At 44.2% G+C, this 15,520-nt stretch overlaps 1 protein-coding gene across 1 annotated transcript in view; it reads right to left on the bottom strand.

Annotated features, from left to right (window-relative positions):
• Positions 1-1,481: 1,481 nt before the first annotated feature.
• LOC141774890 (alpha-1,3-mannosyl-glycoprotein 4-beta-N-acetylglucosaminyltransferase A) overlaps positions 1,482-15,520 on the bottom strand; it is a 79,164-nt gene continuing 65,125 nt past the window's right edge. The window contains exons 13-15 of the mRNA XM_074647694.1: positions 8,825-8,897; positions 4,251-4,363; positions 1,482-2,008 (exon numbers count right to left, since the gene is read on the bottom strand). Of these exons, the coding sequence (XP_074503795.1) occupies positions 1,991-2,008; positions 4,251-4,363; positions 8,825-8,897 (204 nt within the window). The 3' untranslated portion in view covers positions 1,482-1,990. The remainder of the gene's footprint in view (positions 2,009-4,250; positions 4,364-8,824; positions 8,898-15,520) is intronic.

The raw sequence follows: 15,520 nt of genomic DNA, 5'->3' as shown, positions 1-15,520 counted from the left end.
GTTAGTTTTTGTTGTGCGACTTTTGTGAATCCAAATTAACCCTTTAAAACACCAAAGTCACACAATAACGCAAACAACTCCCGTGTTTTTGCTGTTTTTGTGTGTGTGTGGGAGACAGATGTACTTTAAAACCTGAAACATCCGAAGGCTTGAATCAGCTAACAATTGTCAATATTGTATATATTGTTCCTATTTTTATATTTCCTTCTATTTAAATTGTTCATATCTTGTTCCACTTTTGATTTACTGTGTTGTATCTTGCTTTTTGTTTTTATTGCTGCTTCTTAACTAGCCCCTTTGCTGCTGTACACTGCAGATTCCCCCCTGTGGGACTAATAAAGGAATATCTTATCTTATTAAAAATGTAGTGAGAGGGGTCCCAAAAAGAGCTAAAGAGGCAGAAACTGATGGAGCTCTGATCAGCCAATCAGAATCACCTGTTTGTGTCTGAAAGTGCTGAGTCATGGTTGGACATAGCTGGGGAAAACACAGAGAAGTACTACCTGAAAAAGACCCCTCAGTTAAAAACGATAAGTTGTATAGCTGAAATGTCTTCGTTGAGCGCCTCCAGACTTTGATGAAGGTGTCATTTGTGTGGATAAAGTAAAAAATGACTGAGAACTGGCAGTTTAAAAAGTCTCCACATTTGAGTTTCAGAGATGAATTAACATTGCAGCGGATGAGAGAAAGGAAGGACTCTCTTGGTGCTTTAAAGCAGATAATTCCCAAACTGTAAGACCTATTGCTTAAATGGACACATCATCTGAACGAAGAAAAACATATCTACATTGTAATGTACTAACTGTGTATGAGAGACATCTTCCTGAGTCTCCTGTTAGCTTTGTTGAACCTGTCAGTGTGGGGCAGAACACCTGTATCCTTCTTATTGGTAGATGGAGATTTGTGACCTAATAAATTCCCGTCATAGCTCCGGTCCACCCTGTTTGGTTCTTATTGAAAATGATGTGAAGATGTTCCGCACCATTACCACGCCGGTGCGCCGAGTAGGTGGAGTCACACCATTTAAAAGGCGTAACAGCTGGCGCATACGCCGGATGCCCCAGCTCAATTCAAGCGGTGAAAGCAGCGTGTAAGGCCTCCCTCGATCACATGACTGATACAAACACAACAGGGAGAATCTGGATGCCAAGCAATAGTGCAGTCTTAACTTGATGAGTAAAGTCGGTATATAGTATTTAACATCCAGCAGAGGAGCCAGCAGGTGATTGCTGGTATAATTTTGTCTCTGTGGCTTCGTTGTCTCATCAACAGTTAATGACACGATGAACCTTGATCGCTCTGACAGATCCACGCTTTGTTCAGAGTGACGCCTCCTCCCGCTGGTCAATGTTTCCCTCCATTTAAAAGGTATGCTCCTCCCTTGCCGCTCATCATCACTTCTCCAAACCTGTATTTCACTATTTCATATAAATGCAGGTAAAAAAAGAAAGGAGCTGAAATGAATGACTCTAAAGACGAGGTGGTACTAGATTCTTTTCTTTATTTGTTACAACAAAATATAATGTAATAAATTATTGAGTAGCTTTGCTGTTTTCACTCTGAACTCTTTGATAAGTGGAGTGTCTTTAAACAGCTACAGGGAGGTGGATTCCCTTCCAAACTCCACAAGGCAACACTTAAAGTACGTGACCTCAGAACAAACACTAAACGTGCGTCCTCCTTCCTCTCAGACCACCGGTGGTTTAGGCACTTCATGGAATTCCAGTAATCCCAGTAAATCAAATAATAGTCCCAGTAGTGAAAGTGTTCGTCCAGCAGGGGGGGCAGTCTGTTCAGCTGAAGCACTGGGCTTGATGGCAGTGTGTGTGTGTGTGTGTGTGTGTGTGTGTGCGTGTGTGTGTGTGTGTGTGTGTGTGTGTGTGTGTGTGTGCGTGTGTGTGTGTGTGTGTGTGTGTGTGTGTGTGTGTGTGTGTGTGTGTGTGTGTGTGTGTGTGTTTGTGTGTTTGTGGTTTCCTCTTCTCTGTGGTCTTCAAACTTTAATGAGTATCTGACAGAGAGGAACAAGAGTGAGTGTTAAGCAAACCTTAGCTGCTGCAAGACACACACACACACACACACACACACACACACACACACACACACACAGTTCTTTGAGTGTGAAATGAGGAGGTTGATGATGATGTTGATGAAGAAATGTTGATGAATGTATCTGTGGTTTGGAGTGAGCGTGTAGCCGTTATCACTGAGTGTGTGTTCAGTACAGAGCTGGAGTCAGCACCTAGTTAGCCTGGTTAACCAGCACCTTTGCAGCTCACTAATAGCCTTTTCACACGAATGACCAGGGTTATCTGACCCTGGTCAAACCCTCCTTTTGTCAATTCAAACCAGGCCAGTCAACCCGGGTTCAACCCTGGTCAGGACAATTCTTACCCCTTTCACACCGAGGTCTCAACCAGGGTTGAACCAGGGTTGGTTGTGTGTATGAAAGGGTTAACCCGCATTGATTGACTCGCCTTTGTGACCCGGGTCGAGAGGTGGGTCAGACCAGGGTCTATTTTGATGTGAATTGCATGGACCAGGGTCGCTAACAACCAGGGCGGGACAAACCTATTTGGTTGCAAATGAGGGCGCTCAGTCCGTGACGTAACTGTCACAGGTCGCCGTAGCAGTCCGTGACGTAACTGTCACCGGTCGCCGTAGCAGTCCGTGACGTAACTGTCACAGGTCGCCGTAGCAGTCCGTGACGTAACTGTCACCGGTCGCCGTAGCAGTCCGTGACGTAACTGTCACCGGTCGCCGGGGCTGATCAACAAACGGAGCGATGGCAGCAGGAATGATTTCAGACACACCGGAGATGAACGACGGACGAGAACAACACGGATATGTGGCGAGACATCGAGGTACGGCAGCTGCTGGCTGTCCGCAGAGAGGAAGAAAAAGGCGGTAGATGACGGGACGGTGATGGACAATGTAGTGTAACGTTAAAGGAACATAACAAGGCTGCTGAATGAGAGAGACATCCGCCGTTACGTTACATGGTAACACACCGTGTTAATAACAAGCCGACCACCTCACGGTACCGCCAGCTGTGAGCACATCTGTTTTTTAAAGTGTGTTTACACATCTTCTATTTGAAACGTTACCTTTTCTTAACTTTTTATCTTTCAAAATAAACCTGTTATAAAGATCCATCTGTCGCCTGTTCTCTCTGTTATAAAGATCCATCTGTCGCCTGTTCTCTCTGTTATAAAGTAACAAACAGAGTCTTGGTTCATTACTTTATCAAGCAATTAGCAAACTAAGTGAAATATAAACTCATTTTATTATGTTTGGACAAACTCTTACATTATCTACCAGCTGCCACATGACCAGCTGAGCAACTCTAGTAGGTCTACTATATGAAGCAACTCTTGACCAGGGTTAACCTACTCTGGTCCAACCCTCCTTTTGTCAATTCAAACCGAGCCAGTCAACATGTTTAACTAGGTTGTATATACGGAGCTGTAATGTATGAAAAAACATACAGACAACATACAGATTACAGTATCTATTCGTCAACATGAACCTTTTCTCCTCTGTCTATCTACAGAACCCATTTATCATATATCAGACCACATTGTGTTATCTAATATGATAATATAGGCTACATTTACAGACGGAATAGACACTTCTGAAAACTGAAATGCAAACTTCACTCACTCTGCCATCCCAGCTAAGGTTTACTAAATACAGTATAGTAGACCTACTAGGGTTGTTCAGCTGGACATGGGGCAACTGTTAGATAATGTAAGAGCTTGTCCAAACATAATAAAATTAGATTATATTTCATTTAGTTTGCTAATTGCTTGATAAAGTAATGAACCAGGACTGGGTTTGTTACTTTCTAACAGAGAGAACAGGCAACAGATGGATCTTTTAGCAGGTTTATTTGGAAAGATAAAAAGTTTAAAAAGGTAACGTTACAAATAGAAGATGTGTAAACACGCTTTAAAAACAGATCCCAGCTCCCAGCTGCCAGTGCCGTGAGGTGGTCGGCTTGTTATTAACACGGTGTGTTTCTGTGTAACGTTACGGCGGATGTCTCTCTCATTCAGCAGCCAGTCTAATGCTGACTATTACTGAACGTACAGTATGCTAATATGTTAGCATAGAGTGCACAGAATGACTGGTTGCTTCCCCAAAACTGCAAGTGTATGTATCTGGCTTTCAATATCATTTCATAGCAACACACACACACACACGCACACACACACACACACACACACACACACACACACAGCAGGTCAGACCTCGCTCAGTAGAGCCCAGACGTCGGCGTCAGAGTGAACCACCAGGCGTAGCGCTGAGATGGGCTGCAGCACTTCTTCAACCTCCCCCTCAGCTTTTCCGTCCTCAAATGCACCTGAAACACAAACACACACAGTAGTGGTTTTGTCCGTGCACGTGTAAGGGTGAAAGCACAAACATTCTAGCTCACACCGTATCTCCCTTTACAATGTTTAAGTTGTAGACTTTCACTAATGCATCATTTTATACATACAGATAATCCACCCTCCATCCCAGCTCACCACAGTGTCAGCGAGGCAGTCAGAAGGAGCAAAGCTCCTGCTGAGGCCTGTCACAATGACTACTTTACACCCTTTCAAAGAGCAATGGACTTTTAAGTCATAAGAATATTCAGAAATTGGAATTGGAATGTGAAAAAAATTTAAATATCCTAAATTAAATTAAATAAAACCACACAACCAAAGCAATACATAAACAGGCTGCGTTAATAACACCCCAAAACCCTGCTATTTCTTTGGCATCATGTTAGAAATTTTGGTGACATTCTTATGTGAACAAACACGTATATATCGATATCGAGGTCAGCAAAGATGGTTGAGGAGGTCACGTCCATATATGGAAGCATAAGTCCCATAATGTAATGATGGTGACAGGCCTGATGGTAGTAATGGGAGTGCTGATTGAGGGAGTCATCAGTGTCATTTGCTATTGTGTGTGCTGTCTGTGTGATGGATGATGATGATGATGATGATGATGATGATGATGATGATGATGATGATGATGATGATGAAGATGATCCTGGGAGCTTGGTCCGTACATCTGTCCGTACGAGGGATGTTAATAATTAACCATTTAACCGTTAACCGATTCATTACGAATTTTAACCGATTAACGCTATCGGTTAAACGGTTATAAAAAATATTATCAATTAATTAAAAAGCTGAGAAAAACTCAGAGGAGCGGCTCGTCTCTTTAAGGAGAAAACAGCCCACCTTAAGAGAGTCTGAGCCGGCGTTGCAAGATACAGGAAGTTGGCTCAGGTCTCTTGAGCTAGCTTGAGCTGAGGAGTTGTAGCATTTATTCACGATAAATAAACTGTACACAAACTGCTACAGCTACATTCACAGCTAGAACGCCACCAACAACCTCACAGTCACTGCCAACACACACACACGGTCTGTCGGACACTCACTAAAGTTACGCTGCGCTGACAGACTGTATATGTGTGACAACGGGGAGCACGAAGCCAGTACAAAACCGAGGCCCTGCTCATCGGCTCCAAAAACAACATCTCCAAATCTCAACACACCACTGCTCCAAACCTCCCTTCTCTGTGGCTGATGGCTTCTCTGTTCCGTTCTCCACCCATGTCAAGAGCCTCGGGGTCACCCTGGACAGCCCCCTCTCCTTTACATCCCACATAAAAAACGTCACCCGGACTGCTTTCTTCCACCTCCGCAACATCTCCAGACTCCGCCCATCCCTGTCTCACTCCAGCACTGAAATCCTGGTTCACGCATTTGTCACATCCCGGATCGACTACTGCAATGCTGTCCTCTCTGGCCTTCCCACCAAACTGCTGAACAGACTCCAAATCATTCAGAACTCTGCCGCCCGGATCATCACCCGTACCAAATCCTCCGACCACATCACCCCCATCCTCATCCAACTGCACTGGCTCCCTGTTAAATACCGGATCGACTACAAAAACCTCCTGCTCACCTACAAAGCCCTCCACAACCTTGCCCCCACCTACTTCACAGATCTCCTTCAGCAGTACACACCCTCCCGTTCCCTCCGCTCATCATCAGCCGGACTTCTGACCACCCCCACCTCACGCCTCAGAACCATGGGAGCTGGTGCGTTCAGCTGCTCTGCTCCCAGGCTCTGGAACTCACTCCCCCCACACATCCGGCAGTCTGACACTATTACATCATTCAAATCCCTCCTCAAAACCCACCTATTCAAACTGGCCTACTCTCTCTAGTACTCATTAGCACCCATCCTATGTGTCTGTACAATTATGTCTCTGTCATGTCCTGTTGTTTTTATTTGTTTTATCTGTCTATGTTTTAAACTGATCCTTGTAAGGTGTCCTTGGGTGTCCAGAAAGGCGCTACTAAATAAAATGTATTATTATTATTATTATTATTACAAACGAACGCAGTACAGTACGCACAAACGTAGCACAAACACACACACGGTTGTCGGACACTCGCTATCGTTACGCCGGGCAGACACACAGCTGACAACCTACTAAACTAAACTATATGAGCGGTGGAGGAAGAGGCTGCATGTCCTCAACACTACAAGCAGCACCGTGGCTGCTACAGTAACTCTCCTAACAGTGAACTGGAGACAGTGAACGCAGCACCGTGGCTGCTACAGTAACTCTCCTAACAGTGAACTGGAGACAGTGAACGCAGCCCCGTGGCTGCTACAGTAACGCTCCCTGACAGGTGAACTGGAGACAGTGAACGCAGCATCGTGGCTGCTATAGTAACTTTCCCTGACGGTGAACTGAGGACAGTGAACACCACACCTTGGCTGCTACAGTAACTCTCCTGACGGTGAACTGAGGACAGTGAACGCAGCACCGTGGCTGCTATAGTAACTTTCCCTGACGGTGAACTGAGGACAGTGAACGCAACATCTTGGCTGCTACAGTAACTCTCCTGACGGTGAACTGAGGACAGTGAACGCAGCACCGTGGCTGCTATAGTAACTTTCCCTGACGGTGAACTGAGGACAGTGAACGCAACATCTTGGCTGCTACAGTAACTCTCCTGACGGTGAACTGGAGACAGTGAATGCAGCACCGTGGCTGCTACAGTAGCTCTCCTAACGGTGAACTGGAGACAGTGAACGCAGCACCGTGGCTGCTACAGTAACTCTCCTGACGGTGAACTGGAGACAGTGAACGCAGCACCGTGGCTGCTACAGTAACTCTCCTGATGGTGAACTGAGGACAGTGAACGCAGCACCGTGGCTGCTATAGTAACTTTCCTGACGGTGAACTGAGGACAGTGAACGGAGCACCGTGGCTGCTACAGTAACTCTCCCGCACGGTGGTGCAGTGGTTAGCACTGGCGCCTCACAGCTAGAGGGTTGCAGGTTCGAATCCGGCTTGGGACCCTTCTGTGTGGAGTTTGCATGTTCCCCCCGTGTTAGCGTGGGTTTTCTCCGGGTACTCCGGTTTCCTCCCACAGTCCAAAGACATGCAGGTTAGGTTAATTGTGGACTCTAAATTGCCCGTAGGTGTGAGTGTGAGCGTGAATGGTTGTCTGTCTCTATGTGTCAGCCCTGCGATGGACTGGCGACCTGTCCAGGGTGTACCCTGCCTTCGCCCAATGTCGGCCGCGACCCCTAACGGGATAAGCGGTTGCAGATGGATGGATGGAACTTCCTCTTGAGTCCGTTTCACACCGCCAGAGAGGGGGACGCAGTTGAAAGAAGGTTCAAACAATGATAGACGCCACATGTTGCACAGGGTGAAAAGAAGTGGCTGCTACAGTAACTCTCCCTGATGGTGAACTGGAGGCAGTGAACGGAGCACCGTGGCTGTTACAGTAACTCTCCCTGACAGGTGAATTGGAGACAGTGAACGCAGCACACTGGCTGCTACAGTAACTCTCCCTGACGGTGAACTGGGGACAGTGAACGCAACATTATGGCTGCTACAGTAACTCTCCTGACGGTGAACTGGAGACAGTGAACGCAGCACCGTGGCTGCTACAGTTACTCTCCTGACGGTGAACTGGAGACAGTAAACGCAGCACCGAGGCTGCTACAGTAACTCTCCTGACGGTGAACTGGAGACAGTGAATGCAACATTGTGGCTGCTACAGTAACTCTCCTGACGGTGAACTGGGGACAGTGAACGCAGCAGCGTGGCTGCTAAAGTAACTCTCCTGACAGTGAACGCAGCACTGAGGCTGCTACAGTAACTCTCCTGACGGTGAATTGGGGACAGTGAACGCAGCATCGTGGCTGCTACAGTAACTCTCCCTGACAGGTGAACTGGAGACAGTGAACGCAGCACCGTGGCTGTTACAGTAACTCTCCCTGACAGGTGAACTGGAGACAGTGAACGCAGCACCGGGGCTGCTACAGTAACTCTCCCTGACAGGTATACTGGGGACAGTGAACGCAGCACCGTGGCTGCTACAGTAGTTCTCCCTGACAGGTGAACTGGGGATCCCTAGTCTGTGCTATTCTTGTGAAAGTGATATCTTATGAAAGCCCGGAGGGAATTTCTTCAAATTTGTCCACTAAACCCTGGACAGGTCTCCAGACTATCACATAGAGACAGACAACCATTCACACTTACGGGACATTTAGAGTCAACAATGAACCTAACCTGAAACCAGAGAACCGGAGAAAACCCACGTTAACACAGGGAGAACATGCTAACTCCACTCAGAAGTTTGGTTTGAACCTGCAACCCTCTTGCTGTGAGGCGACAGTGCTAACCACTGCACCACCGTGCCATTCTTTGATCATTCAATAATTCAAATTTCAATTTTATTCATTTGTATTGTTATTATGAGATTATGAATTTATTTGATGTACTTACCGATAATGATGAAGCCGTTGTCAGATTCTTTGTAGGAAGAAGAACTCGCCACTAGTCTGTCTCCTGCCGCCGCCTGAAGGAAGAAACCACAACGGATGTCAGGCAGGTTTAACACACAGTGTACCCGGGCTACCACTCTGATATCAACATGAACCCTGAGATCTTTAGATGGTAAATGGACTTGCTTTTATTAAGCTCCTTTCTAGTCTTCCGATCACTCAAAGCTCTCGTCAACATTCACCCATTCATACACTGATGGCAGAGGCAGGCACCTCCACCCCCCCCCCACCCCACCACCCCACCCCACCCCCTACTCACAACAGACAGGCTGTCAGTTGTTACAGTAACTCTCCACATAATAATAGTTTTAAAAAGTGCTCGTTGATTCGAGAGTGTGTAACATACCTTGTTTCTAATTTCGTAACACGAGGTGTAAGAGGTGACAACTATTATTAGTTATTATCTCCTTCAAGGCCAAGGGTCTGTCTGTCTGGCACAATGAACAATCCATTCCATTTTGATGGCGATCCGGATCATGATCCGGATTCAGGAATAATTTGAAGGATTCCGATCAGCCCGAGCATTAACACCACAGGGTATAACACATACACAGTGTAACTGATAACTGATGACGCGTTGATGATGCATGACCCCACCTCCTCCTGAGAGCAGAGAGATACGTATGTCGATGTGTGTGCGGGAGCTGCTGTCCGTCCGCGCTGAGAGAGAACAAAGCGGTAGATGACGGGATGAGAGACAACGTAGTGTAACGTTATACAGACATAACAAGGCTGCTGAATGAGAGAGGCATCCGCCGATATGTTACCCAGAAACACATCGTGTTAATAACAAGCCGGCAGCAGTCTTGTAAAGGGGGGAGTGAGCGGAGGGGAACTCAGCTGTAATCTGTAACCACACCACTAAATGCTGCCAAACCCTACACACTCTCCCTTTAATCATGGAGATTTAGCAAACTCATCATATTTTTCAATTCCAAAACTGTTATGACTCCTGAAATAATTGTGCATCATCATTAGTGTTAAATGTGACTAATATTGCCCTGTAGAGACAACTCCCATCTGTCCTATACTCTGATGTCCTGCTGTCCTAGAGCTGCTTTCAGTGGGATCTGAACTTTAGTTTTAAGTAACAAACTGGTGTGGATACTGTCTTTAAACACCGCAGTCAGTCAGACCCTGTGTCATTTTTCCACAAGTTCAGGAGTCCCACCATATGATACAGCCAAACACACAGCTGTGTGATACTGTACAACACAGAGGCATCCTCTGAACAGCTCTGAGGAGAAACAGCACTTTCACTATCAGCATGTACTTTATAGCCTCTCCCTGACCCGACCCTGTCGCTATCAAACCTGTGAAGCTGGGATCAGATAAGAAATCAACACTGGTCACACACACATTACAGCGCTGTGGTGATATGCAATCATTAACCCAAGCCCACATTCCAACGTCACCATTAACCTGCTGACAAAAAACGAGTTAATAAAACAGGAATGTTGGTAATCACGCCAGATCCAGCTGATAAATGTATGTATATATGTACAGACGTAGGCAAAGTTGTTGGTAACGTTCCGTTAAAGAGAGAAAAACCCACAATGGTCACTGAAATAACTTGAAACTGACAAAAGTAATAATAAATAAAAATTTACTGAAAATTAACTAATGAAAATCAGCTGTTGCTTTTGAATTGTGGTTCAACAGAATCATTTTAAAAAACAAACTGATGAAACTGGCCTAGACAAAAATGATGGTAGCCCTAGAAAAGATTTGACCATAGGGACATATTAAACTAAGGTGTGTCCTGTAATTAGCATCACAGGTGTCTTCAAACTTGTAATCAGTCAGTCAAATCAAATCAAATCAAATCAATTTATTTTTGTATAGCGTCAAATCACAACAGAAGTTATCTCAAGACGCTCAGTCTGCCTATTTAAAGGGTGAAAAGTAGTCACTGTGCTGTTTGGTGTCATGGTGTGTACCACACTGAACATGGACCACAGAAAGCTAAGGAGAGAGTTGTCTCAGGAGATCAGAAAGAACATTATAGACCTTCATGTTAAAGGTAAAGGCTATAAGACCTTCAAGCAGCTTGACGTTCCTGTGACTACAGCTGCACATATTATTCAGAAGTTTAAGGTCCATGGGACTGTAGCCAACCTCCCTGGACGTGGCCGCAAGAGGAAAATTGATGACATATTGAAGAGACGGATAATACGAATGGTAACCAAAGAGCCCAGAACAACTTCCAAAGAGATTAGAGGTGAACTCCAAGGTCAAGGTACATCAGTGTCAGATCGCACCATCCGTCACTGTTTGAGCCAAAGTGGACTTAATGGAAGACAACCGAGGAGGACACCAAATCATAAAAAAGCGAGACTGGAATTTTCCAAAATGCATATTGACAAGCCACAAAGCTTCTGGGAGAATGTCCTTTGGACAGATGAGACAAAACTGGAGCTTTTTGGCAAGTCACATCAGCTCTATGTTCACAGACGAAGAGATGAAGCATCCAAAGAAAAGAACACTGTACCTACAGTGAAACATGGAGGAGGCTCGGTTATGTTATGGGGCTGCTTTGTTGCATCTGGCACAGGGTGTCTTGAATCTGTGCAGGGTGCAATGAAATCTCAAGACTATCAAGGCATTCTGGAGCGAAATGTGCTGCCCAGTGTCAGAAAGCTTGGTCTCAGTTGCAGGTCATGGGTCCTCAAACAGGATAATGACCCAAAACACAGCTAAAAACACCCAAGAATGGCTAAGAACAAAACATTGGACTATTCTGAAGTGGCCTTCTATGAGCCCGGATCTAAATCCTATTGAACATCTGTGGAAGGAGCTGAAACATGCTGTCTGGAGAAGGCACCCTTCAAACCTGAGACAGCTGGAGCAGTTTGCTCACGAGGAGTGGGCCAACATACCTGTCGACAGGTGCAGAAGTCTCATTGAGAGTTACAGAAATCACTTGATTGCAGTGATTGCCTCAAAAGGTTGTGCAACTAAATATTAAGTTAATGTTACCATCATTTTTGTCTAGGCCAGTTTCATTAGTTTGTTTTTTTAAATGATTCTGCTGAACCATAATTCAAAAACAATATCTGATTTTCATTAGTTAATTTTCAGTGAATTTTTATTTATTATTACTTTTGTCAGTTTCAAGTTATTTCAGTGACCATTGTGGGTTTTTCTCTCTTTAACGGAACGTTACCAACAACTTTGCCTACGTCTGTATATACAATCAACGGCCACTTTATTAGGCACACCTGTTCAATCGCTTGTTAACACAAATAGCTAATCAGCCAATCACATGGCAGCAACTCAATGCATTTAGGCATCTAGACGTGGTGAAGACTTGCTGAAGTTCAAACCGAGCATCAGAATGGGGAAGAAAGAGGATTTAAGTGACTTTGAACGTGGCATGGTTGTTGGTGCCAGACGGGCTGGTCTGAGTATTTCAAAAACTGCTGATCTACTGGGATTTTCACGCACAACCATCTCTAGGGTTTACAGAGAATGGTCCGAACAAGAGAACATATCCAGTGAGCGGCAGTTGTGTGGACGGAAATGCCTTTTTGATGTCAGAGGTCAGAGGAGAATGGGCGGAGTGGTTCGAGATGATAGAAAGGCAACAGTAACTCAAATAACCACTCGTTACAACCAAGGTATGCAGAATACCATCTCTGAACGCACAACACGTCCAACCTTGAAGCAGATGGGCTACAGCGGCAGAAGTCCACCCGGTACTAGCAAGGTGTACCTAATAAAGTGGCCGGTGAGTATATATATATATATATATATATATATAGAGAGAGAGAGAGAGGGACATAATAATTATAAACAGTTCATAATTCTCTGTCTAATATCTATTTTATATTGATGTGAAAACATCTCCTTCAAACTATCGGATTTATTCAAGTTTATCGCCAAAAACGTAATTTTACGAGGTTACATCATGATGACGTTGTAATTTACCTTCACCCAATAGTCATTTTTCCTGAGCAGACTCTGAACACCTCATAATAATAACTCAATGGCACCTCCGTTAACGTTAGTAGCTTAGTTATTTCACCAGTCAGGAATGTGCTGCTATCAGCTGCTAACAGCTAATATTAATAACTCTCCTCCTGCTGATTTCAACACAGGTTTGTTGTTCACAGTGAAGCATTATCAGGGAGAAATAGGTCAGGTTTAGTAGCGCCATGCTTTTGAGCGCTTTTTTTTCTCTTCACCGTGTCTCTGGTCCCAAACAAACTGAAACATCTCTTTCCATCCAGGGCTCTAAACTTACTTTTTTCACCAGTATCCCTTAAAAATGCAGCTAAGTTAAATTAAAATATTTTCTATGTGGAAAAAATTGCTTTTGGTCGAAAAAGAAGATTTTGCACAGGGCCCCCAAAAAGCTAGAACCGGCCCTGCTAACGTTACCGTTAACATCGGACAGTCTAACGTTAGCTAACTGGTAACGTTACCGTTAACATCGGACAGTCTAACGTTAGCTAACTGGTAACGTTACCGTTAAAATCGGACAGTCTAACGTTAGCTAACTGTAACGTTACCGTTAACATCCAACAGTCTAACGTTAACTAACTTTAACGTTACTGTTAACATCGGACAGTCTAACGTTAGCTAACTGTAACGTTACCCTTAACATCCAACAGTCTAACGTTAGCTAACTGTAACGTTACCGTTAATATCCAACAGTCTAACGTTAGCTAACTGTAACGTTACTTTTAACATCGGACAGTCTAACGTTAGCTAACTGGTAACGTTACCATTAACATCGGACAGTCTAATGTAAACTAACTATAACGTTACCGTTAACATCGGACAGTCTAACGTTAGCTAACTGGTAACGTTACCGTTCAAATCGGACAGTCTAACGTTAGCTAACTGTAACGTTACCGTTAACATCCAACAGTCTAACGTTAACTAACTGTAACGTTACCGTTAATATCGAGCAGTCTAACGTTAACTAACTGTAATGTTACTGTTAACATCGGACAGTCTAACGTTAGCTAACTGTAACGTTACCGTTAACATCCAACAGTCTAACGTTAACTAACTTTAACGTTACCGTTAACATCGGACAGTCTAACGTTATCTAACTGTAACGTTACCCTTAACATCCAACAGTCTAACGTTAGCTAACTGTAACGTTACCGTTAACATCCAAAAGTCTAACGTTAACTAACTGTAACGTTACCGTTAACATCCAAAAGTCTAACGTTAACTAACTGTAACGTTACCGTTAACATCCAACAGTCTAACGTTAGCTAACTGTAACGTTACCGTTAACATCCAACAGTCTAACGTTAACTAACTGTAACGTTGCTGTTAACATCGGACAGTCTAACGTTAGCTAACTGTAACGTTACCGTTAACATCCAACAGTCTAATGTTAGATAACTGTAACGTTACCGTTAACATCCAACAGTCTAACGTTAACTAACTGTAACGTTACCGTTAACATCGGACAGTCTAACGTTAGCTAACTGTAACGTTACCGTTAACATCGGACAGTCTAACATTAGCTAAATGTAACGTTAATAATATAAAGTTTACCTCATTGGAATAATTCCCTGTTGACGCTGCAGCTGTCCTCACATCAGAGGCCGGCGGTATATGTGTTTGTGTGTGTGTGTATGTGCGGGACGGATCGGGTGCATACAGTGTGTATGCGTGTGTTAGTATATGTTGTCACGGAGGTTTAATAATAACGGTTGCACTACACAAAACGTGCAGTCATTTTCATCGCCGTTCATTCTAATGTAACGGGTATTTTTCTTTCAACTCTCGTCCCAAAATTAACTTTCATCCTCCCCAATCATATTTTTTCCGGCCCCGGGACGACGGGATGTCCTTAACGTTTTCCCTGCCTGCCAAAGTGGCGGGTGGCCCGATGATTTTATCTGCACACTGCCAACAACTTACCTGCATTGGTGCTAATTTCAGACCCTGCATGCAACAATGTAAAATAAGGGATGACCTGGTAGCCTAGTGTAAGACACACACCACATGAATGCACCATTGTTGGTTCTAAGTCACTATAGGCATATTATAGAAACATTATGCAGGGTGTGAAATGATAAAGTAAGTGGCTTGTTATCTTTATGCACCCTAAATTAGAATTGATTAAATGTATGATGTAATGAAGTGAGATACTGAGACAGTGGACAGTTTTAGATCAAAAATTCAGGTATCACATCAGCTCTAGTGCTGAAAATGTTGAAACAACACATAGCCCTATACGTGACCATTAATATGCACAGCAACTTCCACGGCCATCTAATTAAATGGTTTCTTGTTAACAAAGTTCATGATTTGACCGGCTTGTAAGTCCAGTTCCTCCTCTGGGGAGCATGACTGTACTCACTTGTTAGGATGCTATTTGAAATCAAGGTAATGTGTGTGTCGAGTAGACCACTGGGCTGGAGTCTGTTGCTGATACTGATCTGTTTTAATATTTGTTATCAGTAAGAGGCCACGATGGCATAATAAAGTGGGTCTTTCTCTCTCTCTTCCCTCTTGATGCTGTCCATGGTTCTGACACGTTCATCATGACATCAGCTAAAAAAACAATGAGCTCACCAGGAACCAGCTGTTATTAACTTGCCTGCACTAAATAGGTTTTTATACATTCGTAATGTATTTGATCTATTTTCTTCTCTTTGGTCTGTCG

The sequence above is a fragment of the Sebastes fasciatus genome, chromosome 10 (assembly GCF_043250625.1).
Source record: "Sebastes fasciatus isolate fSebFas1 chromosome 10, fSebFas1.pri, whole genome shotgun sequence".
Lineage (NCBI taxonomy): Eukaryota > Metazoa > Chordata > Actinopteri > Perciformes > Sebastidae > Sebastes > Sebastes fasciatus.
Note: the sequence above shows the minus strand (reverse complement) of the source record. Positions and strands in the feature narration are given on the sequence as shown.